At 35.7% G+C, this 26805-nt stretch overlaps 4 protein-coding genes across 5 annotated transcripts; 1 reads left to right on the top strand and 3 right to left on the bottom strand.

Moving 5' to 3' along the window:
• Positions 1-688: 688 nt before the first annotated feature.
• On the bottom strand, positions 689-3294 carry ctsll (cathepsin L, like). 2 transcript variants are annotated; one of them, XM_042723831.1, is made up of 8 exons: positions 3151-3294; positions 2653-2783; positions 2425-2547; positions 2121-2273; positions 1778-2002; positions 1469-1637; positions 1192-1309; positions 689-1106 (listed from the first exon to the last, which is right to left on the bottom strand). In XM_042723831.1, the coding sequence occupies exons 2-8, from the start codon at positions 2776-2778 to the stop codon at positions 1007-1009; spliced, it is 1014 nt and encodes a 337-aa protein (XP_042579765.1). In that variant the 5' UTR covers positions 2779-2783; positions 3151-3294; the 3' UTR covers positions 689-1006. The 2 variants fall into 2 exon arrangements, with proteins under 2 accessions (XP_042579765.1, XP_042579766.1); XM_042723832.1 differs by having other exon boundaries at positions 2653-2791; positions 3151-3212.
• Positions 3295-4236: 942 nt separating this feature from the next.
• On the bottom strand, positions 4237-9354 carry LOC122137433. Its single transcript, XM_042723829.1, has 4 exons — positions 7685-9354; positions 6522-6842; positions 5983-6071; positions 4237-5747 (listed from the first exon to the last, which is right to left on the bottom strand). The coding sequence occupies exons 1-4, from the start codon at positions 7767-7769 to the stop codon at positions 5595-5597; spliced, it is 648 nt and encodes a 215-aa protein (XP_042579763.1). The 5' UTR covers positions 7770-9354; the 3' UTR covers positions 4237-5594.
• A 143-nt stretch (positions 9355-9497) lies between these two features.
• zdhhc23a (zinc finger DHHC-type palmitoyltransferase 23a) lies at positions 9498-14038 on the bottom strand. Its single transcript, XM_042723828.1, has 5 exons — positions 13386-14038; positions 12496-12815; positions 11322-11975; positions 10082-10249; positions 9498-9981 (listed from the first exon to the last, which is right to left on the bottom strand). The coding sequence occupies exons 2-5, from the start codon at positions 12615-12617 to the stop codon at positions 9708-9710; spliced, it is 1218 nt and encodes a 405-aa protein (XP_042579762.1). The 5' UTR covers positions 12618-12815; positions 13386-14038; the 3' UTR covers positions 9498-9707.
• Positions 14039-22245: 8207 nt separating this feature from the next.
• On the top strand, positions 22246-26805 carry si:ch211-137i24.12 (Immunoglobulin superfamily member). The gene is made up of 3 exons (XM_042723827.1): positions 22246-22354; positions 23318-23788; positions 26055-26805. Exons 1-3 carry the CDS (start codon positions 22288-22290, stop codon positions 26177-26179), a joined length of 663 nt encoding a protein of 220 aa, XP_042579761.1. The 5' UTR covers positions 22246-22287; the 3' UTR covers positions 26180-26805.

Raw genomic sequence — 26805 nt, 5'->3', positions numbered from 1 at the left:
AATTACGAGTATCGGTATAAATTAGTCTTCACGTGTGAATATTGTAAAATAAAAGGGTAAAAATAATAGCTATGATATATAAAATACATTTTATTCGGTGGAACAATGACCTTGAGCAAACAAGTGCATGTGTAAGTTCAGTAATACTACGTTTCATGTAGCCATTAATATGCTTGTGAAATTCTTAAACCATGTTTGTTAAAAAAAAAAAAAAAAAAAAAAAAAAAAAAAAAAAAACCCACACACACGTGTCAGAGACAGCCCAAACTCCTTTAGTTCAGGACAATTTAAGTGGGTCTTTGCATGGGAAGCCTGGTTTAATCTACAAGAGCAGCAAACCAGTACGAAAAACTTGCACCAAAATTTAGTAACAGGTTGTATGTCCATTACAGATTATTTACTGATGTGGTACAGTATTTAAAAAAAAAAAAAAAAAAAAAAAAAAAAAAATCTGAATTGTCATGGTCAAACATTTGGTTTGACAGTCTATTTCCTAACATTCTTAACTTAAAAAAGCTTATGGGTTACACAGCATAATTCAGTAAAATTAGAAAATGGCTTAAGAGTCTAAACTTTAACGGTGCTCCTCAGAACAAATCTATTGCTTGGCCATTTGGTTTTACCATATTTGGGTAGTCTTGCAAACCATGCTTGCATGAGATCCCACGTGCACAAAAACAGACTCTTGTAGCCTTCTATACCAGTAGATTTAATATTTATCCATTTACAGGTCAAGTAGAAAGTGCACAATTTTTACAGATACATTTGACATGAGCCATGTTCACATCTGTAACTATGCTCAACAAAAATGGGTTACTGGATCAAAAAATACAATATACTGGCAGTGCTCCAGACTAAAATTACTTTAATATAAAACAAGTAACAAGCGTTCAGAAAACAAAATTACAATTTAATAAAACAAATTAAAACAGCATGAAATATTAAAAGAAACAGAGTTGGGGGAAACTATTGGCATTTCCAGAATGCAGAGAACTGTCCAATGGCCTTATACTAGGGGATAGCTGGCAGATGTTGCAATGCCACAATGGTTTTCTCGGTCTTTAGCCATGTAGATGTAGCCTTTGTCACCCCATTTCTCAGTCCAGCTAGAAGATACAGAACAAGTTTGTTAAGTTCACACAAAAAAAAAAAAAAAAAAAGAATTGAGTGCATCATTAAAGCAAGTCATACCTGTTCTTCACAATCCAGTATCTCTTCCCAGCAACATCAGCACCCTCATAACCATAACCAACCACCAGGACTGCATGGTCAAGATCTTCAGTGCTGCACTCACTCTCATAATAGATGCCTACAGTAAAAAGTTAGGAGTGTAAGATGTTCATTCTGACTCCGGTTTAAAAGGCAAGCCATGTAGTTTTGTAAGAGTTCATACAAGTTTTTGCATTTAAAAAAAAAAAAAAAAAAAAAAAAAAAAAAAATTTACACAGCTCAGGGATAAATCACTCACCAGACTGATAGAACTGGAAGGATTCATGTCCAGCATCAATGGCAACAGCTACAGGACCCACAGCAGCAACAGCCCTCATTAGAGCATGTTCTTCACCACTTGGAATGTCCACAAAACCAGTGTCATTAGCAGCATTATAACGGGGGTCATAGCGGCATGGCTGATCATCCTGTAGGTTTAAAAAAAAAAAAAAAATATTACGGATTATTTAATCATACATGTTTGAAATGGGAGCAAAAACCTTTAAGGTTGATACCCACAATAATTAAACTACCATTACAAGTCAAAGAGCAAACCACTGATTCTTACCGTTCCAAGGTAGGGATACGACTCTTCTGAATCCAGCCCATTGTTGTCCTGAACATACTGGAAAGCCTGGTCCACAAGGCCTCCATCACATCCTTGATTGCCCTCCGGCCTGGAACAGTCCATCAAGTTTTGCTCACTCAGAGAAACCAGCTTTCCAGTTTTGCGGAACAACTGACCCTCCAAGACACCTGTTGAGCTGAAAGCCCAGCAAGATCCACAACGTTTCTAGGACCACAAAACAGGACTTCGTTACCAAACAGTCAAGCAACACATGCAGTTTTTAAAATATTACCAGATACAGAATAAACATAAGCTTCAGGAACTAGTTTGATAAACTGCTTACTTGGTCTTTGATACGAGTGACATAACCCTTCTCTCTCCAGTCAACCTGCTGAGGGGCTTCAAAAAAGCTGGGTTGCATGAACAATGAGCCTTTTGATTTCCGGCTGGGGTCATGATTGTAACCATTCATTGCCTGTCTGAACTCCTCATTTGTCTAAAAGTGAAAATGCAAAACAAAAGGGTTTATTAAGAGAATCTTATAAAAATAGTGTCAATCAGAAGTATGAAAGTGCCAGTTAACAGCAGATCTGTCACTTTAGATGTTGTAGACAAACACAAATCAGGAGTTATATTGAACTGTTTACCATATCACCAAATTGGTTCATGCCCAGTCGGAAGGTGTGTTTGCCCACAGAGTGCTCAAGGTTGTGCAGCTCAATTTTCCTCAAGTTCTTCTCCCACACCATTCTCCTCCAGCCCTCTTCTTTCTGAGCAAAAAAGCAGACATTGTTGCCATTGAAAAAGAAGTTCTGTAAAGATGTTGCTTCTCAGTTGTGCGATTTATGTTTAGCTACAGACTTTATACTACCCACCTCATGATAGTCTTTTCCATGCCAGCTCTTCCAGAGGTGCCAGTGATCATCTAAATGCAGGTTTAATCTTGGAGCAGCAAACACTGCACTCAAGCATAGAGTGAGGAGTGAGGCAAACAACATCATCCTGCCTGGATGACCGTGACAGAGGAAAACAAGATACAATCTGAAGGGATGTAACAGGAGTTACAGACTTCAGTAGTAATAGTTTAACCAGTTACACAGAAAATCCTCAGTGTGCAAGTTGCACTAAAAAGACCCTGAACAAGCACAAAGCCAACTAATACGACGTTCAACATTTGCAAGTTTTACTAGCCCAAAAAAAATAAATAAAAAAATAAACACATTCAAGCAGCTTCTTTTAAAAGTTAAGTTTAAACAAGTAATTAAAAAGACTTTATCCACTATAGGCGAAGCTGAAACTGAAACATAAATATAATTCAAGCATATACACAAGAAAAAAACCCACTAAAGTTGAGATGTAAAAAATAAACTCACCTTTAACCAGCAAACGAAATGATTAACTGTCACTATTGTTTACAACTGAACGGGATTTAAAGCGTGCCTGATTAAATAGGAGGCCTCTTATTGGCTGATGGTGATGATGAGCAAAGTGTTCAGTCAATCAAATCAAACAAGAATCTCATCTACTCATGTGATCCAGCATCACAAGATCGAGAACTCGTCCCTTGCATACATTGTAACAAGATTAAAAGTCTTGTTACAAACTCTTGGCCTATATTCCTTTCTTTTCTTTTCTTTTCTTTTTTTTCTTCTTTTTTTAAATAATTGTTTATGACATACGAGGGGAACTTAGTTTTATTTGAAAAATAAACATTTGATTAGGTGGTGTGAAAATAATTGAGATTAAATGAAAATTATCAGTTAAAATAAATGTTTTAAATGCAGGCTATTGGAAAGGATGCACTGTGTTCATGAGAATTCGGTGCTTTTCTCTGTGGTTCTGTGTTCATTTTTATTTTAATTTGTGCTTGTCATGATCATGACATGAAGCGTGTGCCTGACAAATGCAACATGCTCAGACAGAAATTTAGCAAAGTGAAAACGCTTAGGCCCTAAAGAAAATTCCCTAACTTAGCGTTTTGAAGCACAATCAGTGACTTGTGTATTGCATGACTCAATATACTAAATATAGCAGACACAGTACTTCTTAGCATTAGCTAAGCTTGGTCTTTCATTTGCAGAGAACGCATAATTTTGTGACATAATTTTAACACAAATTGTATTTTAAGTTTAAACCTTTTTGTTGTTGTTGCTCTTAATATGTAAAACAACATATACTGAATATTATATAACCTTTATATAATATCCAGTAATTTTATAATTATAGGCTATAATGGATGAAATACTCTAGAATGATTCTTGGACATTAAAAGTGGCTTTTAATGCAATAAAAATCAGTTGATTCCTTCAGAAATGTCTGTTAATGCAGGGGTTCTTCTGAAACTCTCTTTTTCTGCCTTTCTCTGTTACAAATGCAGGTATTTTTTATATATAATTAAATTATATTTACTGGACATGATTGTTTTTATTTAGTAAATATATATATCATTACTGTTATACATGTGCTAGTCTCTAAGGATGATGGCATAAGTCATGTTTTATTGATATAAAATGATGTCATAAAGTATTTGGTTTATAATGAAAATCACTTATTGCATACAAACAGTTACCAAAAACCACAATGCAACCACTGATATTTCTAGCATACACCATAAGCAAGGAAAAAGGGAAACAGAAAACTGTGGTCTGACGTTTAATGGAGTGAGACTCTAAATTTACATGTAACCTGTGCAACTTAACAATGGCAAAACCGTTGGTGAGACCCTAAAAGACACAGCAGGATGTTACTTTGCATCACATGTAATACAGTTTATTCTGTGGCTTTGTGCAAGAGCTCTTTATTTGTATGTTTGCATTTCTGAAGAGGAAGCAGTGAGATGTGACATCTGTAGTATATGTTAATGACTATTGTGTGAATATGCTGTCATGATTAATTCAGTCAGTCAGCAGTGATGTCATCAGAATCTGAGAGGAGTCAGAACAAAAGATCAAACCGAGTGGAAATCAGACTTCAAACAATGCAACACAAAAAAAAAGAGACCATTCTGCTCCTCCTGCTGATGGGCTGAAAGATCACTCAGAAGTCAGGAAGTGACTTTTCTTGTGGTTAACTGAATAACTGAAGAAACTGAATAAAAAGTCAACATGCAACTAATGCCATTTCTGCTCACAAAAGTTGAAACTTCTGCTAAGTTACTAATGACATTATTGTTAATAATACTTTTGGAAGTGGTAATATTTCACAAAAATCCATAGAGATATTTATATGCAACGCAGCCTTGCGTGGAATCATTCAATCTTGTACACTGCCACCATCTGAACAACAAGGGTAATGCAAGTTGGTAGGATGAATTAAGATGATTGTTTGCACTTTTGACTTCTTCAAGTTACAGTGATCATTACTTGACACACTTCAGGCAAGACTTTAATCATAACTGCAACTCAGTTAGAGTATAATGATGTTAGCAGCATGCTTTTGACTGAGGCCAGATCAATGACTAAAACACAACTACCAATAAACATCATCTAATCATCCTAATCATATTTTTTAAGTTATCTTGATGGAAAAAGAACAACATGCACAACAAAACAAAAACAAAGAGACAAAATGTTTACTGCCACAGACAAATAAAAGTAGTACTATAAAAGTATTATTACAAAATAAAAATTAATACAAAAATAAGAATGAACTAAAGTCTATTTAAAAGCTAGAAAGAAAAGAGTGCATATAACAATCCATATGGGATTATTGTTGCCCATGGCATTTTTCTGACTTCTTTTTTGTCATTAAAGCAGTCAATTATATAAAAAAAAAAATATTCACAGTAATATCCATTATAGACATAATGTGTGTTATCTTAATTCATATTCAGGTAATTGAAGTCTTCAATCTCCACATCTTCTTCATTCTGTGAGCGTATGCGATTGGGTCGCTTCTTATTTTTCAGCCGCACAGAGGGCTGACTGCCAGGAGGTCCTCCAGGATTTAACGCAGTGTTGCTTTTCCTCTTCTAGAAGAAGAGATATTGGTCAAATTAAACATGTGGTGAAACATGACACCTGATGTTACTAAAACACATTTCAACACATTCAAAGTGTGTGGCACTCACACTGGTCTTTATTCATTAAACATGAGCAGAATTAATTTTTTAATCATTCACTAAACCACTTGGTCATATGTTGTTGCTTTGAATTCAGCAGATACTGTTTTGTTCTTTAGAATGTGGACGAGTTTGGGATTATTACCTTATAGCAAACCACTCCTGCGATGATTCCACATAATACTATTAAACCTATACTGCAACCCACGGAGATTATCATGATGGGCACATCACCTGCGAGAAGATTAACACAATGTTTCCTTTTTATTTCTTTAAGTTTCTCTGTTTTATATTATTTTGAAAAATGCAGGTCTGTGCATAGACAAACATCACTACATTTATATTCAGATTATACAGTTACAACAGAGTCAAAACAAACTATACGTATATGCAAAAACAAATATTCAGACATATATTCACAGATCGCACTTTGTTATCCTTCTCTTTTTTTTGTATTGCATGAAGTTTGTCAGAACTTTAGGATGCGTTTAATTTGAATGTTATGAGTATTATGTTTTTAAAGAGTTTGTTACTATTGTGTCATGACCCTCATACTTGATTCTAGATATGCGTGTGACTAAAATAAAATGTTTTTATTTCTATATAAATATAAAATATCTGCAATAACAACACTATGCTTGGTGTTATGTTGAGGGAGATGTCTTATAAAATAAATATTCTCACCATTTTCTGTCGTTTTCTCTAGCTTATTTTGTCCTTGAAGACTCCCATTTGGGAAAGTTGTGAGTTCGTAACAGTAAGTCACAAAGTCACTCTCTTGTAATTTATCCAGTAGAATGCTGTGGTTAGATTTTATGGAAAGACGATCAGCATAGTTGTTGTCAAATATTTTAAGTCCATGGATGGGGCTGAACACAAAAACCTTCTGATCCGGACACTTTTTCCATACAGCTAGGGTTACTTTCATGCCTGTTGTAACCTTAAATTTAAAAGACGCACTCCCACCCAACAGAGCTTTTATCACATCTTCATCTGTCAAGGCCCCTATGAAAACAAACAGAGAATGAAGTGCAAATAAAGAACTATGTAATTGTCCAAACAACAATTTTTATAATTTAAGTTTTTTTTTTTTCAATGTGATCAGTATATTAGTTTTTAATCAGCGTAGCAGTAAATGTAAACGTTCTTTATTTTTAGCTGCTTTTGAACCTGTATTTTCTTTTCCTGTAGCCTATCTAACTTAGTTTCCTTAAAAATAAATAAATAAATAAATAAATACACTACCATTTAAAAGTTTGGGGTACGATTTTTCATTTATGAAATTAATTTAAGAAACCAATACTTTTATTCAGCCAGGATGCATTAAATTGATCAAAGAGGACAGTAGAGACTTCTCCTTGTTATGAAATATTTCATAAGTGTTGTTTTGAACTTTCTATTTAACAAAGAATCCTGAACAAAATGCATCATGCTTTCAACAAACATATTAAGCAGCACAATTGTTTTCACACTGATTATAATAAAAAAATGTTTCTTGAGCAACAAATCAGCATATTAGCATGATTTTTGAAGAATCATGTGACACTGTAGACTGGAGTAACTGCTGCCGAGAAATCAGCTTTGCCATTATAGGAATAAATTACTTTTAAACATAAAACAGTTAGGTAGTTATTTTATTATGTAATAATATACAATATTACTGCAATATTATTTATGATTTAAAAAATGCAACCTTGGTGAACACAAGAGACTTCTTTCAAAATCCTCACAAAAACTTATAGACCTCAACATTTTGATTGGTACCAGCCTAAATATAAAAAAAGTAAATCCTCTCTCTTTGTGTGTGTGTGTGTGTGTGTCACAGTCACATATTCTCTCAAACATACCTGTTATAAGGGTTATAACGAATATCAACAGATGGATCCAGTGCTGTTCGGGCAAAAGAAAAGATTTAGTTTGTCCAATCCTCATGGTGTCTTGTGCTACACAGGACGTGTGATGCCGTCTGATACAATTCTTAGCAGAGACAGACAGTAACCACAAAGACAACGCTGATGGCTCTGTACAACGTAAGGTGGGGGCAGGGTATCAGTAAATCACATCTATAAATATATATATATAAATGTACCTCTTGTAAAGGATTATCACATCTAAGATCTGTATAGTAGAGCAGGTGTGACTGTACTTTCTATTCTAGATTGAATACTATGTTGTTTTTAATGTAGTCAGATTTTAAATCTTTGACACTCTTTGTACACTGAAATTTGTTTAAAAAAATTAATCTGTACATTGCTTATATCAGTCTTTTTAAATTAAAGTTGTAATATATTTTTTTGTACTTTCACTTTATTTTGCATATTTGTAGAAGGAAGCATTTTTTTTCCTGTTATGCTCTGAATCTGCATTGTGGTTGCACAGAGGCAAGAGGGCCAGCATTGCGCTTAAGACACTTCCTGTCTTTACAGCTGCAAAGATAGCTAGGACACTCATGACCTTTTCACAGTAATCAACACATAAAATGACTCTTACTAAACCGAGTGGCAGTCTATTTATTGTGCATGACAGAATTTATTTCGTAAATGTATTTTTACACATATGACTTGACGTAACTGTAAAGTACACCTCAACATAGCTTAAATGGGTCATGAACTGCCTTTGCTTTTTATTTTGTACTGTTCTCTGAGGTCCACTTATATAATGTTATCAAGATTTTTACATCAGAAAACATTATAATTTAGAACTTATAGGCTATTTTCTGTCCTGTTTGAATAGACCTAGCAGGATTGTAGACTCGAAAGTAAATTGTGTATGATTGACAGTCTACATCCTTCACAGATGTACGCTGCTGTGATTTAGGTTAAAAACACATTATAACTCAGTAAATATCAAACAATCTGTAATAACAGACAAAGCAATAGTGACCTTCATTAAAAAGAATGGAACTTTATTAAAAATTAAGATAAAGTGTATCTTTCGATTTCTGCGTAGACCTGCATTTGCCTCTCTCATTATTTACGCTACATGTGCGAATCAGTGGGCGGGGCTAAACAGGCAGTGATGTAGAATCAGGTGCTGATGATCTTCAGCGGAAGCGGTGCTTAGCCACACTATTACGTCATAAAAGGGCATATTCCACAACCAGTCGTTTTGAAAGGTTGACTTCAATATAAGCAGTTTTTAGACTAACATTTATGTTTTGAGTTCTGAAACTTATAAAATGTTTTATAGCAAAATCACTTCTAGTATATTAAAAGATATATCATTTTGATTTCTCAGTTCATGACCCCTTTAACACCGCTGTTCAGTGGGCACTGAACCCAGAAACCTGTAGTTACAGAAGTGTACAAAATCATTTGTCCTGAGAGAGAGAGCGCACACTACAAAGGTAGTAGCATATTTACAATTACATGGATTATGAATTTGGTGTAAAATGTATTTTTTGGTTTATTAGCATTTCAGGGTGACACTTTTTTCCCCAGTTCTATCTATCATCAGATCAAATTTTCATAATATTTCTTATACTAGTCATTAACAACATACACACACTTGATTGCTACCCAGATTACAAAGTTGCCAATTTATGCCATAAAGTTGCAGTCTTTATGTGCAGAGTTTTGTTATATTTCATAAAAACATTGCTGTGGTCATATATCACATAGGACCCAATTCAATATGTCCGTACAGAGACTACCACTGGAATAAAAATGTTTAAAAAATACCAAAAAACAGAGGTATTTAATATGATTGTTCATCAGTTTAAATGGACTGCATGCCTTAACAATACAACCGGTGCAAACAAGGTAAATGTGTCAACCAACTCTATAGGCCTAACCACATGCTTAGATGTTTAACATATCGCTTTATTTAAATAGTTTAAATACCACCCAGGATCATCTGTTGTCCCTTGACTCATACCATGTCTGTGAAGGTGAAAGGTGAACCGTTCTCATCCGTGTTCATCGTGAGGAACTGAATCCAGTTCTGGAGGAAGCCTCGTGAGTAGACACCAGTCTCCACAACCAGACCACAGAAGCGTCGTCTAGCAGTTTTGTTGCGCAAAGCAATCTGAGCTTCGCGTTCCGTTACGTTGTAACTGACATTGATAATCTGAAGGATGAACAGGTGGAGCAGACCGCCTGTTATGATAACGCTGTACCACACACATGTAAAGCACAGCGCTGTGCTACACACACAAACACACACACACAAATGTGTTACATTAGGCTAAAAACACACTGTGACTTTGCATATTTTCCATTAAATAAGAGTAATGGATATTATACCTGTATTGATTATAAACTCCAGGGCAGTATAAAATGGCTGTGAATAGACTCTGTCTTGGACATATACTTTTTAACACCAAACTGATCCCGTAGAACGATGTCAGCAGGAAGAGAAGGAGCGTCAAAATGAACTGTCTGTGATTGGCTTGACCTACACAGCTGTTTATCCTGTCATTAAAGGTCACATACATACAAAGACACGAAAAGTAAGCAGCCATATAAACACACATACAAACATTCTCAATCAAAGAATAGTTATACTATTTTATTTCTTTTCGGTGTGGCTTTAATGAGAATTATGTGGCTCATGCCATGTTCATATTTTTATTTTTGGCTGTGTGTGTTGAGGCAGCATGGAGACAGATTGGCCTGGTGAGAGCCCCCTTTACTGTGCTGAAAGCTGCGTTCCTGTGGCCTTTGCACATGTCTCACCAGCCTGCCTGCTCCAGTGACATCTTTCAGGAATCAGCTTAAACATATGTGTGTGTCTGATGGGGTAGGGAATACATACATACAAGTGTAAAAACATCAGAAAATGAATCAAATGATTGGCATAAGTTATTAATGAACGTCTAAAATGCTTCTGTCACGAAAACAAATTCCTCGTATGTGTAAACATACCTGGCAATAAAGCTCATTCTGATTCTGAATCTGAAATTACAATGCAATGGTAAGTCTGTGAAGCCAAGATTTATTTTTTTATTTTTATTTTTAATGTTTATTTTATATAAATGTTTTTAAATAATTAAATATTATATTTATAAAATTCTATATTTTCAAATACAATTTGTAAAACATTAATTATAATAAAAATAAAAATATATAAGAATAAACACTTTGAATTAAAACTTAAATTATACAATGCACATTTGTTATGTGAAACTTATAAATAAAGTTACATCCTTAAAGGGAGTTATTATTTAGCATATACATATCCACATATACACTACCATTTAAAAATCTGGGGTTGGTAAGATTTATGAAAAAGAAAAGATTAATTTCTTTTAAATTTATAAGTGGCAAGTAAGGACTTTAAATAAAATGTAAAATATATTTAAAAAAGAAAACAGTATATTAATTGTAATAATCTCACAATATTGCTGTTTTTACTGTATTTTTGTAAGCATAAGAGACTTAAACACACACACACACACACACAAAACAATGATCAATTCACTTCACACTATAGGAATAAAGTGCTCATGCTCAATTTTTAAAGAAGAATGAATGAGACACCCACCAAACACAATGGTGGTCCATTCGAAGGACACAAGCTCCACAGATCCTGCAGTGCCCTGCCCTTGGTGGGCGCACCAGTCGGCAAACAGGACATAACTTCTTCTTTCCTTCCTTTTCCCCATTTGACTGGCTGATTCCATTGCAGGGGGCAGAGGCTCCAGTTATGTTTGTTGTTCTCTGATTGGTTGTAGAGATACTGTTAACTCCCTGAGCTAATGACTGGGATTTGACAAAGCCTGGTCCTTGTTTGGTGCGCACAAGGAAGATAAGTGTCAACATCATGCCTGTCGTCGCAGTAACCAGCTGCAGATTACTGACGTCTCCTCTGGGAACGATCTCAGTAAGGAAAAGGTAGTACATGTAGGCAAGGGAGAAAAGTGCCAAGCTAAGGAAAAACAATGTGCGTCTTTTCCTTCTGTGAGTCACATAGTAATACCAAAGCACCAGTCCTGGTAGGACAGTAAGGACTACAACTCCCAACACACAGTTGATTGCTGCCACTCGCAACAGGCCAGGAATTAATACCATCGGAGGCAAGACAGATATTTCCAATCGAAGGGGTCCTATGGCACAACACGGCAAACCCAAACGATCAGCCATTCGAGAGATGAAACGAGAGAAGATGTCTGGCTTGTCCGGCTCTCCTCTGAGTAACCTAATGAGAAGCGGTGACAGAAGAAATACAGAATATTTCACTGAAAAGAGCAAAACAACTGTACAGTAAAACATAAAAGTTTGTCATCATTTACACACCTTTATGTTATCACTGACTTTTTGTATGAATAAAAGTTGCATACTTTAAAAAAAGCACTTATTACAGACATAATATATATATATATATATATATATATATATATATATATATATATATATATATATATATATATATATATATATATATATATATATAAAAGAATATCACGATTACAATATATCAGCAAGTACAATTTATAGGATTAGAAGTATAGGCTACTACAAGTGCACATTCATTACCCCTTTCACAAGGGATTCCACTGATTAAAAAAAAACGTGTTTGGACAAACATAAAGGTTAGCAAATGCACAAAATTCACTTCTAGAATCATTTCAGTAAACTACACTTTAAAAAGCTTAAATGAACAAACATAATGACAAACTTCCTCTGCATGCAATGATCTTAACTGTTAGATCTCTGACCTTTCACAGGCATCATCAAGTTCTTCACAGTCACAGCAGCAGTACTCTCTTTGCTGGTCGATGTCTCCACAGCAGCACAGAGGGTCATCTGGTTCTGGGGGCTTAAAACGTTCTCGTTTCATCTCTTTATGTTAGAGACAACCTGCTTCCACTGTGAAATTAAGCTTTCTTTAGGAGTAGGTTAGATCACAACTGAGAAGAAAGGGTTAATTCAACTTGGAACAGGGCTGTTGGTAGTTTTTAGCAGATTTCTTGTTTTAGCTTCCTTACTGCTGCTCTTTACATAAGAAGCGTCATGTAAAAACCATGCGTTGCATTTTCTGAAAAACAAAAGCATAAAATCGAAGATAATGATTTCCACAACCATGCTCTCTTATTGTACACATTTTTTCCTGTTGATCTAAATTGTTATCAGATGATTCACAATGAGCAGTCACAGAGGAAAAACACAGCCTAATAACACTTTTGATCTGACACTGGCACAGACATACAGGAGGACACACAATAACATAAGAACTGATCTATAAATAATCTACATGGAGTGTATAAAAGCAGAAAATATTAATATCTGAATCTGTTCTTTGTATCTTGAATTAAGGCCATCTCACGTCTCATGTGGATCCCGTAATTGGGTCATCAAAAAACTTTTCCCTGAGAGGCCATTCTCCATCATAGTTGTCGGATAGAGCAAATAATTGAGTGGCATGTGTTTGACATGTTCTAAATTACATTTGTTCCCTGGAGTAAACAAAAGGTTTGCCCTTGAGTGTGCTGTGATTTAAAATTAACCCTACACAGGATGATTATCATCTATGAAGACCAATTAAAATATGTATCAACAATCATTTTATTCAGAACTTTTTAAAATGATCTCAAGATCAATCCGTTACCTATGATTTAACAGCCTCAACAACACAGGTGGAAGTGCATCCCAGGAAGAGGCTACATCAATTTGTGGCAGTCCTAATTAGTTCCTCATCTTCTGTGATGCACTTTTAGTAGTCTGATGAAAGAACAGGTCACTCCAGCTTTTTTATTAGCCTAAGGTGTCAAAACGCCATCCAGAGAAATCCAGATGAAGTTTTCCAGTTAATCCGATTTTTTTTTCCCTGTCAAATGAGTACTTCCCGTAAATAAACGCAGATGGAAATCCAGGCTCGTCTTCGTTTCATTTAAAAAACGAAAGCAAAATATATTTTTTTTAAAAAAAAGAAACATTATTCATTTGCTCCTTAAAATACATTCACTAAACAGAAAGGCGCGTCCTTGTAGGGTTTATCAGGCTATGAGGTGCAGCCCGTGAAGACTCTCAGGACTGTCCGGAAGGCAGTGATAGATAACTCCGCGCGCTAACGCTCCGCGCTCTCAAGCGTTCTGAGAGGGCAGGCGCGTCAGAGGATCTGTTTACAAGCGTTGTTACCGATTAGGGTTGGGTGGCGGCGATGAAAAAGGAAGCTGGCAGGTGTTACCGTGACAGCGACAACGTGAAGCAACGCGGAGAGATAGCTGCGCGCATACCGTGCATAACCGGCGGGCCAGACACTGGGTCACAGTCGCCTTTTCACCTCAACTTTTAACCCTTCTATTGTGTTCCCATCAATTTTAACCCGTTTTTGGTAATAAATAAGCTGTGAATACTGTTTTGTTATTGTCAGGTATTTGGATATTGTATGTAAACAAACTTAATGAAAGTAGATTTTAGTGTTATGACAATTATGTTTTTAAAAAGTTTAACATCTGTGATCTGCATGTCAAATTTGAACCAATCAAGACCTTTCACCTTTGACCCTTCATTGTAGCCTTAAATAGGTCTGTTACTATTATTTATATTTATTATTATATTCATATATTATTTATCTTTAATGACTGTAACTTTTTAATTTTGATAACACTTTATTTTAAGGTGTCCTTGTTACAAATTACATGTACTTACTATTATACATTTTTTCTTAGTTGCTTTGGTGCATTTCTCAAATCTTCCACATCATCTAGTGCACATCATAAAAGCAGTTTCTCTTTCTTTTGAACAAGTTGCAACTGCTTTGGTACATTCGTGCAACTGATTATGCGCATTTGTCTGCAGTTTCCTACATTATCGGTTGTTATTGGCATGTTGCTCAAAATGTATTATAAAGTTCTCTGTGCTATAGTCTTACCCCTCAAAACCTCCAGTAATTAGTTCATTGTATAAGACATTAAATGCAAGATGGTTAACCTAGTTGTCATAAACTGTCAAGCATATTTTCTACACATTTCTAATAGACTTTTTGTAAATTCGCTGTGAACTGTGCAAGTGAATCTTGACTTTCACTAATGAAGAGAATGTAGATTAACCAATGACAAACCAGTTCTCTGAAATAGATCAAAGGTGCACCTCATGAACCTCATGAATTGGAAAGCATATATATAGACAGAGGACAACACAAGAATTACAAATTCTGAAAATGGACTTTCTTATTTTGTATTTTTGCCTTTGTGCCCATATTTATTTTTCTTTTCTATATCACAATGACATTGTAATGTGTGTGTGTGTGTGTGTGTTTTGTCAGACCACTAGTAAAAGCGTAACTGTGAATCATATTCAGTCTCTTTCGATCAATATTCCACATAATGTAATGTGTACATTTGTACTTTTGAAATGGATGTATGGCATACAGAAGTGCAGCCTTCTGCATTTCAATACAATAACTGTCATCCTGTTGCCATAGTTTACATCAGGAAATACTGACAGAGTACACTGTTATATTGACAACATGGCTAAGCATTTTGACTATCTTGTTCGGGATCAGTGAAACAAGGACTTGTCAATTCTGATGGCACTGATATCTTTATTGACATTACTTTTGAGAGATGAACTAAAGATTTTGAGTAAGTTACAGGTTTTGCAGGTAATCCATTGTGTGGTGCTGTTTGTACGAATTGTTTTGAGAAATGCATATACTTCTTTGCAAATATTAAGGATGATTTGAGAAATACACCAAAGCAAATTGTTTATAAAAACTATAATAACAATAAATTATGCATAATTGCATGCAAGTAACCCTAAGCCTAACACTAACCATATAGTTATGTAACTAATTAATATAACTCAGTACTTCAATGTATAGTTACATTGTCACAAGGACACCTTAAAATAAAGTGTAACAGTTATTTCTTCTAAGGGAGTATGTTCTGGGTTTATTGGGGAGAGACTGAAACTGTAAAAAGCATTGTCTCTGTATAGTTAAATACATTTGCTTTTTGCAAAAATAAAAATACACATAGAGTGCAGTATGGATTAAGGCCCCTGGCATAAAAATCTCCTTGGATGTCATCTTCTCCTAACACAAACATAGTATACAAAACCACTACAGCGCTTTTCCAAACATCTACAGCGGCAAAACAAAATTTCATAAATATATTATGATTGATTATTACTATTTATTCAGGTAGTATTGTGTTCCGTTATAGTTTCAGATTATTAGGGCTCAAAACAAAATTACATAAACCAAGATATATGAATGGGGATGACATCTCTGCTACTAACTTTCTAGAAACATCTGCATTTCATTTTAGCCTTTCTCAGGCAGACTCACAAATACCGTATGATTCTTGCAAGTCAGCCATTAAAAGTTTCCTTCAGGTGGTCAGCAGGTGCTACACAATGGGAGAGCCAGTGGTCTCTCGTGGAGTTTATATGGTGGCAGAGAGCGGACCTGCTGGAGTCCCCAATCCCATCCAAAAACAAAATACTAGGTTACTGCCAAGTCTTGACTAACGCTGAATACATGTCATCAGATCACTTACGGTGCTCATAACTCCCTTCACCCCATACTTGGTTGTGTGTGTATTCAGCAGCTGACGCCTTGATCTTTAGCAGCCATATTTGGAGGTCAGGGTCAAACTATGGTCACAGGAGAGATGATATGTGACCTCCTCACGATAGTTCAGGACAGACGTGAATCTGTTCAATGTGACCACACCCTCTGAGATCAGGTTTCTTGTAAGTACTGACCTGACCCAACAGGGGGACACAATGTTCCCTCATAGAACCAGTGCAGGTTCTTGCTACTGCAAAGCACAGTAGGCACCTGTCAAAAGCAAATGACACTGGGACTACAGTTTCACGAACAGAAATGGATTAAATATACATTGAATAAAACAGACTCAAGCGCAAGCCCTGGCTTTAAATGAACTTGCTTTTATAAAAAGTCTGTATGTCCAGGACTTTTTTTTTCTTCTAAATAATATGCATGTGCATGACTTTCAGTTCATTCAATGGTAAAAACACCAGTCATGATTAGCACACACAAAGCAGCATTCTCAAGTGCAAGAGGCTTCAACAGCCACAGTTTGCTGATAAATCAGTCTATAAAATACAACAGGTGCTCTTCTGCTATGACCTCATTGTTTGAGGCAAAACAGATTACACAAGCAAAATATTAAGAATTTATCCCTTCTAACTGGTCTTTATAATCTGCTGATTTGGAGCTCCATTTCCTCAGTTGGTATGCAGGACTCAGGTATGTTTTTTGTGTGTGCTTGTGAGTATTTCCTCTGAGAATACAATTAATCACAGAAAAAAAGTTCTCAACCTTTTTGACTTGAAGGCCCCCCATGCACTATCCAACAAAATGTTGTGTTCCACTAAGGAGGAAAAATTTGTGAGTAAATGATGACCTTTTTTGTTCATTTTTGGCTGAACTGTCTCTTTAAAGACAGCCATAATCAACTTAATAAAACATTAGTGTGTAAAAATATCTTGCAGCACACTGGCTCTGGAGTCTTATCTAGGCTCTGTCATGATAGTGCAGCTCTTACTGTAATGTCTTACAGTAATGCAGTTGGTATTGAGCTTCTCTTTGGTGAAGACTAAAAGTGAACCGGAATTAACTGGAGGAGTGTGTTAAAAGCCTGCATATGATTACCGCTCACACATACTCACATACGGCAGCCGACCTTTAGGCTTAATGCACTCGGTCTAATGCAGTCTGTCTGTCTAATGCATCTATGGGTGTAGACGGTTGTCTTTCTCTGTCTGATGGAGATGATATAATGATCCGGAAACTCAGTTTATCCATAACCGTTATGCATTTTATGTCTGATAGAGAGCAAGGAAGGGAGACAAAGTGCATGTGCCTATTTTGCAGAGACAGCTGTATTTGCTCTACACACACTCTGTAATAAAATCAAAAGCAAACTGGACAGTTTTAAAGAGGCGCAGACAAACAGAAAGAGCAGGGCTTGACATGGGACCCTTTGTAATGATAAACTGTAAAACAAATGTCTTTATAATTATATCCTGCACATTAAAATGGCATGAGCCTTATGCATGCAAATTCATAATGGCCTTCCTAACAGGGTTTTTGAAAGACATGTATTTACAAACAGCCAGACAGTCACAAATTACTATGGAGCATTTCAACATAAACTCGATAAACTAACCTAAAAATTCAGCTTGAGTAATACAAATGAAGAACTGTTTTACTTGAGATGATGGGTGTGTGACAGCTAGCTGGACATGGAGAAACTTACTTGCACAGCTACTCACCAAATATCATTTTACCACTATATTTTAGTCTATTTAAATATTCTACTTGGTAATCTGTTCATCCTCCTTTCATTCGCAGTAGAATTGAGATTCTACTACAGTTTATCTACTGCACATCTCAACATGAAAGACCACATCCATTTGTCATCATCTAATCTCCCCCTAATAGACTCTGTAGACACTTTGAAGACTTGGGAGGGCTCAGATTGCTCTTGCGGGAGATTTTAAGTCAGAATCTAGAGAACTGTATATATAAATACCCTTTGACAGAAGCCACTTAATTTAGTTACAGCACATAATGGAGGGTGATTATGTACAATGACAGAATATTGGAAGATAAATAAACACAGACTGACAGATGGTTTAGATAGATAGATAGATAGATAGATAGATAGATAGATAGATAGATAGATAGATAGATAGATAGATAGATAGATAGATAGATAGATAGATAGATAGATAGATAGATAGATAGATAGATAGATAGATAGATAGATAGAAGTTTTTCTCAGTTGATTTTACACTTTCCTCCAATGCAGTGTCCTTGTTCTCAAAACATTTAACACAGCCATCCAAACACAAAATTATCTTAACCAAACAGTTAAACTTTACTGCAATATGAAGCACTGCAACTTTTCCTAGTAATGCAATTATTAAGATTAAATATTAACATCAAATCTATAGGTGTGTTCTCAACTGATAGTGGACTTCAGGAGAAACCCCCCTGCTCTCCCCCCACTCACCATCATGAACAGCACTGTGACTGCAGTGGAGTCATTCAGGTTCCTGGGCACCACAATCTCTCAGGACCTGAAGTGGGACATTCATATTGACTTTGTGAAAAAGGCCCAGCAGAGGTTGTACTTCCTTCGCCAGCTGAGGAAATTCAACCTACCACAAGAGCTGCTGAAGCAGTTCTACTCCGCCATCATTGAATCCATCCTCTGCACTTCAGTAACTGTCTGGTTCAGCTCAGCTTCTAAATCTGACCTCAGAAGACTACAGAGGGTAGTCCGGACTGCTGAGCGAATCATCAGTACAACCCTCCCTTCTATTCAAGAACTGTACTTATCCAGAGTGAGCAAAAGGACTGGCAAAATCACTCTGGACCCCTCACATCCAGCACACTTCCTCTTTGAACTGTTGCCATCTGGTCGACGCTACAGAGCTCTGAGCACCAGAACGACACAGGCAATCCATCTAATGAACACTTGACAATAACTGTGGAACACACAACACTATTTATACACAGATACACTTATTTATCTAACACATATACTTAGTCTAAACTTCAAATTTGCACATAATATACCTGTACATACAAAACTGCCTATTGTAATATAGGCCTACCTGCACATACAATTGTCAATTTGTATATTGTTACTCCTTACCTACTTATTTGTATTTTTATTCTTTATCATGTGTTTTTTGTTCTGTCGCTGTCATTCTGTTGCACTGCAAAAGTTTCTGTCATGAAAACAAATTCCTTGTATGTGTAAACATACCTGACAATAAAGCTCATTCTGATTCTGATTCTGATTATAAAACTCATTGACTGTAGAAGCACAAATATGCTAATGAAAATACATGTTTATTGCAATTCTTTAACAGGGAGTTTTGTTTTATATATATTGTGTATATCTAAATGAAATAAAAATTGTCTAATTGCTAATTCTAAAATAATTGCCTTAAACTTAAAATCTGTTTGTGCCACCTTTAGCAGCAAGGACTGCAAACAAACTTTTCTGATAACTACAGATCAGTCCTTTACAGCACAGTGGTGGATATATATATATATATATATATATATATATATATATATATATATATATATATATATATATATATATATATATATATATATATATATATATTCTGATCTGTAGTTATCAGAAAAGTTTGTTTGCAGGTCTTGCTGCAATATGTATATATTCTTGTATTCTTGCATATATATGTGAAAGTTTGGGAACCCCTTGCAGAATCTGTGAAAATCTAAATAATTTTAACAAAATAAGAGAGATCATACAAAATGCATGTTATTTTTTATTTTTTTTTTAGTACTGTCCTGAGTAAGATATTTTACATAAAAGATGTTTACATTTAGTCCCCAAGACAAAAAAAAAAACTTAAATTATTAAAATAACCCCATTCAAAAGTTTGTTCTTAATACTGTTCTTAATACTGTGTGGTTTACTGTGTTTTTTTTTTTTTTTTTGTGATGCTTGTTTATGAGTCCCTTGTTTGTTCTGAACAGTTAAACTAAGTACTGTTCTTCAGAAAAATCCTCCAGCTCCTGCAGATTCTTCATTTTTCCAGCATCTTTTGCATGTTTGAACCCTTTCCAGCAGTGACTGGATTTTGAGATCCATCTTTTCACACATTAAGAGCCGGTGGGTGAAAACTTTTTGAATTTGAAGATCAAGGTAATTTGTACTTAATCTGTCTTCTGGGAAGTATCTTCTGTTGCTTCCGAAGGGCAGTACTACTGACTTGAGCATATTACTACAAATATTAAAAGATTATATCAACCCAATTAAAAGCTTCTCAAGGTGTTTATGAAAAACAATGAAAATGTAAAAGATCATTAAAAAACATGAAAAATACGCTAATGATTTATTAGAAAATAGGTCACCTTCTAAAAGCATCCTATTTATTAAATTTCTTTCCTTAAATCAAATAACTCTGATTTCATGATGCATTTCAACATCAATAGATAAAAAAATATATAATAATAATATAAACAAAGTTCGAAGTGCCCAACCAAAAGGAACACTAATCACTATTTAACTCACTAATGGTGTGTAAAAAAAAAAAAAAATAGAAAAATCAAAATCAATTTATGATGTCAGCTAATGTGATGTTCTCTCAAATATTTCAGTTGTATTGAAAATTCAACATTCAAGAGTGAATGCAACTAGTGCAAGATAACTGTAAACATGAAGGAAATGAGTGAAAAGTCTATTAAGAATTGACCCACCTCAAAAACTTAAGCTGTTGTTGCACATTAGCAACATATTAGTGCACTGCTGCCTCTCACTGGTTTATTAATGTCATTGGTTCCTTTGTGGCTACTTGAATATTTTAAAGGGATAGTCCATCCCAAAATGAAAATGTTGTCATTAATCACTTACCCCCATGTCGTTCCAAACCCGTAAAAGCTCTGTTTGTCTTCGGAACACAATTTAAGATATTTTGGATGAAAACAGGGAGGCTTGAGACTGTCCCATAGACTGCCAAATGAATAACAGTGTCAAGGTCCAGAAAAAGTATGAAAAGCATCGTCAGAATAGTCCATCTTCCATCAGTGATTCAACTGTAACATTATGAAGCGAGGAGAATACTTTTTGTACACAAAGAAAACAAAAATAACGACTTTATTCAACAATTCCTCTCCTCTGTGTCTCTCCAAATCAGTATAGCACAATTTAGGCAATTCTGAGCAGTACGCAGATGGCTTACGCTCTTCTGTGTGAGCCGCGCCACAAGGTTACATTTTTTATGTGTATTTACACTTTCTCTTTTGAAAGCAAAAGAGTGTACGCCATCTGCATACTGCTCATTCTCGTCGCTTCATAATGTTACGGTTGAATCACTGATGGCAGGTGGACTATTCTGATGATGCTTTTCATACTTTCATGGACCTTGACACTGTTATTTATTTGGCAGTCTATGGGACAGTCTCAAGCCTCCCTGTTTTCAACTAAAATATCTTAAATTGTGTTCCGAAGATGAACGAAGCTTTTACGAGTTTGGAACAACATGGGGGTAAGTGAATAATGACAACATTTTCATTTTAGGATGGAGTAACCCTTTAAGTAAGCGTCACTTAAAGCAGCAAGTAAATTGTTTTATTTGCCTTGAAATTAGCTGTAACTTAATAAAACCCAATAAGTATAACAACTAAGTAAAGATAACTAATTAATTATATCTAAGTAAGGTAAACTATTGGATTTAACAGCGCTTTAAAACAATGTAATGCAGTGAAAAATTCAGGTAAAAAACCTGTAAAACATCAAAACGCAAAAACTCCTTAACTTAATTACTGTACATTGTGTCCTGTTTGTAACATTTTTTTACAGTGTAGATAGACAGATAGATATGCAAGGTAATACAGTGTGGGTAAAAGGGAATAAAGGGTGTGTGTGTGTGTGTGTGTGTGTGTGTGTGTGTGTGTGTGTGTGCGTGTGTGTGATGTAGGAGGGGGAGATAAAGTGAAGCTCTGTCAGCTCAGTGTCAGAGTGTGACACTTCTCTGAGACAGAAATGGCTTTCCTCAGTCTTTTAACTTCTAGAAACTTACTTAGTCACCTTTTCCACTCTGCCCTCACAGGTAAGAGTATATCTTTCTCTTAGCATTTAGCTTTTCTCATTTGTCTGTGTTATACTAATGTAGCTTGACAAAATGAACAAGGAAACTCAAAATGAGCAGACTTTATATCTTCCCTCCCTCTTCAAGTAATCATATCCACAAACATTACAATTCAGCAGCTAGACCTTCATAAACACACACGAACATCAACATGTGCCCGCCAGGAGTAACCTAATAGTTTGTGGTTATACATTTATTTTTTTTAAACAAACTGTTTATCAAAAACATTTTGCTCTTATTTTTCAGTGTGCATCTCTTAACTAGAACCCTTAAAATGTTTCAAATGCTCATCAAATCAACTCAGTAAATGTTCTTCTAATTCCAAGTGTTTATGGAAGCAGCACGTTCTGAGACATTAAGGAGAAGACATAAAGTATGAGAGAGGAACATGTAATACTGTACTAAGGCTGCTGCCGCATTAATGTTATCTTTAAAATATTACTCATATCAGTTTAACGTTTTTTGAGTTCACTGAGTTACATGACACCACTTTTGTCAAGTCTGTTTGTTGGTAATTCAGTCTTGATTCAGAAAATCTGAGGGATTAATTCTGAACCAAATACTAGACTACTGCTGACCAAATAAAGTAATGGTTGGAGGATTTACGCTCCATGCAGGACTTTTGATATTTTAATCCTTTCGACTTTTGAGTCTCTAATTTTAGTAAAGGGACTTAGTGTGACCATAACACTGCCATGTAAGCTACTGTATTTATAGCATCGGTGCCGCTACATAAGTGTGTAAATGTCTGAATTTTTCCTGATTGGTTAAAATGTTCTTGACTGGTTGCTATTCTGCTTTAAACATGCTAAATCTTGAGTTTTGACCATAAATTATGAACATAGTTAGTTAATGAGCCCTACATACATATGCGTTTACATATAATCATTGCACTCTCAAATAATAATGTTGTTTAATTGACAGGTGGGCTTCTTTTTCTTTGTCTACTTGCAAATATGACTGTTATCGCCAGTCCCACTCCAACTCCCCTGACCATCCTCATCACGTCCAAATTAGAACCTGATGATCCTCCCAGCTCACAGAGGGCATCCTATTTACAACAGCCTCCAAAGGCAAAAGCTGTGGAAGGGGAGGATGTGGTGTTTCCCTGTTTTTTACAGAGTGATGTGGATGAAGTACAGGCTGTGGAGAAGGTGAGGTGGTATGTGCAGAGTTTGGAGGGAAGGAAGAATGTTCTACAAGGCAACAAGACGGTGGAGGAAGAGTTTGCTGGCCGTGTGTTTTTGTCTGGTGATCTGTCTGAGGGAGATCTATCCATGACACTAAGGAATATTTCAGTGGAGGATCAAGGCCTGTATTTGTGTGCCTTCATATCAACACACTCGACTGTTCTTCAGGGAGGAGGGACCAAACTCAGCATCCGCAAAGGGCTGGGTGAGAAAGGATGAGGGGTGTAAAAAACAATATATGTTTCTCCTTTTTTTACCTTTTAATCAGTCTATGGCCTATAAACCTCAAGGAAGAGCTTGCCAATCTTTTCTGTACAGTTCAAAGCAGGGTTACTACAGTTAATTAAAACTAAAACAAATAAACTAAAACTAGAACAAAGATGTCATTACTTGAAATAACATAAAAGTTGACTGAAAAAAAAAAATATATATACACACACACACACACACACACACACACAAACCCGATTCCAAAAAAGTTGGGACACAGTACAAATTGTGAATAAAAACAGAATGCAATGATGTGGAAGTTTCAAATTTCAATATTTTATTCAGAATACAACATAGATGACATATCAAATGTTTAAACTGAGAAAATGTATAATTTTAAGGGAAAAATAAGTTGATTTTAAGTTTCATGGCATCAACACATCTCAAAAAAGTTGGGACAAGGCCATGTTTACCACTGTGTGGCATCCCTTCTTCTTTTTACTTTTTATAACAGTCTGCAAACGTCTGGGGACTGAGGAGACAAGTTGCTCAAGTTTAGGAATAGGAATGTTGTCCCATTCTTGTCTAATACAGGCTTCTAGTTGCTCAACTGTCTTAGGTCTTCTTTGTCGCATCTTCCTCTTTATGATGCGCCAAATGTTTTCTATGGGTGAAAGATCTGGACTGCAGGCTGGCCATTTCAGTTCCCGGATCCTTCTTCTATGCAGCCATGATGTTGTAATTGATGCAGTATGTGGTCTGGCACTGTCATGTTGGAAAATGCAAGGTCTTCCCTGAAAGAGACGACGTCTGGATGGGAGCATATGTTGTTCTAGAACTTGGATATACCTTTCAGCATTGATGGTGCCTTTCCAGATGTGTAAGCTGCCCATGCCACACGCACTCATGCAACCCCATACCATCAGAGATGCAGGCTTCTGAACTGAGCGCTGATAACAACTTGGGCTATCCTTGTCCTCTTTAGTCTGGATGACATGGCGTCTCAGTTTTCCAAAAAGAACTTCAAATTTTGATTCATCTGACCACGAATCATGTTTAGATATGACTTCTTTTTTGACCTATAGAGTTTTAATCGGCAACAGCGAATGGCACGGTGGATTGTGTTCACCGAAAATGTTTTCTGGAAGTATTCCTGAGCCCATGTTGTGATTTCCATTACAGTAGCATTCCTGTATGTGATGCAGTGCTGTCTAAGGGCCTGAAGATCACGGGCATCCAGTATGGTTTTCCGGCCTTGACCCTTACGCACAGAGAAATTTCCAGATTCTCTGAATCTTTGGATGATATTATGCACTGTAGATGATGATAACTTCAAACTCTTTGCTATTTTTCTCTGAGAAACTCCTTTCTGATATTGCTCCACTATTTTTCGCCACAGCATTGGGGGAATTGGTGATCCTCTGCCCATCTTGACTTCTGAGATACACTACCACTCTGAGGGGCTCTTTTAATACCCAATCATGTTGCCAATTGACCTAATAAGTTGCAAATTGGTCCTCCAGGTGTTCCTTATATGTACATTTAACTTTTCCGGCCTCTTATTGCTACCTGTCCCAACTTTTTTGGAATGTGTAGCTCTCATGAAATCCAAAATGAGCCAATATTTGGCATTACATTTCAAAATGCCTCACTTTCAACATTTGATACGTTATCTATATTTTATTGTGAATAAAATATAAGTTTATGAGATTTGTAAATTATTCCATTCCTTTTTTACTCACAATTTATACAGTGTCCCAAATTTTTTTGAATCGGGTTTGTATATATATATATATATATATATACTGTATATATAAAAAGTAACTCTATTTTACTTTAGCTAGTTGCCAAGGCAGCATTTTGTGTGCTAAAATAATTAAAAATAAAACTGAAATAAAATGTATGAAACCTATATATACATATAGTTAAAAAAAAGGAACAAAATGACAAAACCACACAACAAAATTGCTAAACTTTATAATCAAAATGAAAATGGAAAATACATGTTTCAAGGAAGAAAATATAGTAAAGAAGCAGAACTAGTACTAGAGATTCACCAATATTAAAATTATGGCCAATAAAACGAAAATAATCAAATGAAATTAGCATTATTAAAGATTTACTAACTGAGCACTAGGTAACTGTAAAAGCAGTCTGAATAAATGTGAAATCTGAAGTATTTTGTTTGGGAGCCAATTACATTCATGTGAGACAATGAAAGATGACAGTGAGATTCTAGCTTTTTCTTCAAATCTGCTCAGGTATGATTGAAGAGTCTGTGGGCACTATAATTGGCATCGCTGTGGCAGTTGTTGGCGTGGCAGCGGGGCTGGCTGCTGTGATACTGACTCAGTTCAAGGACAAACTGAACTGCCTGCAGAAATGACATGCGAGCGACAGCTTTGGAACTTGGAGGTTAAAAGTGCGGGGAGGTTTCAGTAAAGGGCAAAGGTAAAAGTGTACTAACACACATATGCTCACACTGCCAAGAACTGACCGCAGTGCATGAGAGAATGACTTAATGGAACAGTGAGGCATTTAGCTCACCCCATATTCTGAATCATAATATATATAATTACATAGACAAATAGATCCGGTGACCCTCCTCGAACACGTACACGCCCTATCAGATCTAACAATGATGAAAAAGTGCAGCTGAGTTATGAACTGTCGAGGTTTTGTGAGCTTGCACTGATGAGCATGCATTTCCTTTGTAAGAATAAGTACATGAGCCATTTGAAAATGTCGGATTTCATGAATGGTTGTTTTTATTTCATCCAGTCTGCTGTGTATTTATTTTAAATCATATTTGCATACATGCTTTTGCTTTTTATTGATTTATATGCATGCACATATATGTTTTCAGCTTTTAATAGTATCATACCAACATATGATAGATGTTATTTAGTAGACACTGATGTAAGTCCTTTGCATAGCTCAAGTGGAGCAGATGGACTGTTGAGTGGATAGAATGTTTAGCAGAGGCCATTACGAAGATATATCAATCAGAAA

The sequence above is a fragment of the Cyprinus carpio genome, chromosome B5 (genome assembly GCF_018340385.1).
Source record: "Cyprinus carpio isolate SPL01 chromosome B5, ASM1834038v1, whole genome shotgun sequence".
NCBI classification, from domain to species: Eukaryota; Metazoa; Chordata; class Actinopteri; order Cypriniformes; family Cyprinidae; genus Cyprinus; species Cyprinus carpio.
The sequence above is the reverse complement of the archived record's forward strand: the minus strand, read 5'-3'. Positions and strand labels throughout refer to the sequence as shown.

What these genes read in the sequence shown, in the direction of transcription:
- ctsll (XM_042723831.1), bottom strand. Translation starts at nt 2,778, where the DNA reads ATGATGTTGTTTGCCTCACTCCTCACTCTATGCTTGAGTGCAGTGTTT. An exon ending in ATGGAAAAGACTATCATGAG is followed by an intron (nt 2,548 to 2,652) that starts GTGGGTAGTATA and finishes TTTTTTGCTCAG; the next exon opens with AAAGAAGAGGGCTGGAGGAG. An exon ending in TCACTCGTATCAAAGACCAA is followed by an intron (nt 2,003 to 2,120) that starts GTAAGCAGTTTA and finishes TTGTGGTCCTAG; the next exon opens with AAACGTTGTGGATCTTGCTG.
- LOC122137433 (XM_042723829.1), bottom strand. Translation starts at nt 7,769, where the DNA reads ATGAGGATTGGACAAACTAAATCTTTTCTTTTGCCCGAACAGCACTGG. An exon ending in AGAGAAAACGACAGAAAATG is followed by an intron (nt 6,072 to 6,521) that starts GTGAGAATATTT and finishes ATCTTCTCGCAG; the next exon opens with GTGATGTGCCCATCATGATA. An exon ending in CAGGAGTGGTTTGCTATAAG is followed by an intron (nt 5,748 to 5,982) that starts GTAATAATCCCA and finishes CTCTTCTTCTAG; the next exon opens with AAGAGGAAAAGCAACACTGC.
- zdhhc23a (XM_042723828.1), bottom strand. Translation starts at nt 12,617, where the DNA reads ATGAAACGAGAACGTTTTAAGCCCCCAGAACCAGATGACCCTCTGTGC. An exon ending in ATGGACCACCATTGTGTTTG is followed by an intron (nt 10,250 to 11,321) that starts GTGGGTGTCTCA and finishes CTTTAATGACAG; the next exon opens with GATAAACAGCTGTGTAGGTC. An exon ending in GGAGTTTATAATCAATACAG is followed by an intron (nt 9,982 to 10,081) that starts GTATAATATCCA and finishes TTGTGTGTGTAG; the next exon opens with CACAGCGCTGTGCTTTACAT.
- si:ch211-137i24.12 (XM_042723827.1), top strand. Translation starts at nt 22,288, where the DNA reads ATGGCTTTCCTCAGTCTTTTAACTTCTAGAAACTTACTTAGTCACCTT. An exon ending in TTTCCACTCTGCCCTCACAG is followed by an intron (nt 22,355 to 23,317) that starts GTAAGAGTATAT and finishes TTTAATTGACAG; the next exon opens with GTGGGCTTCTTTTTCTTTGT. An exon ending in CAGCATCCGCAAAGGGCTGG is followed by an intron (nt 23,789 to 26,054) that starts GTGAGAAAGGAT and finishes AAATCTGCTCAG; the next exon opens with GTATGATTGAAGAGTCTGTG.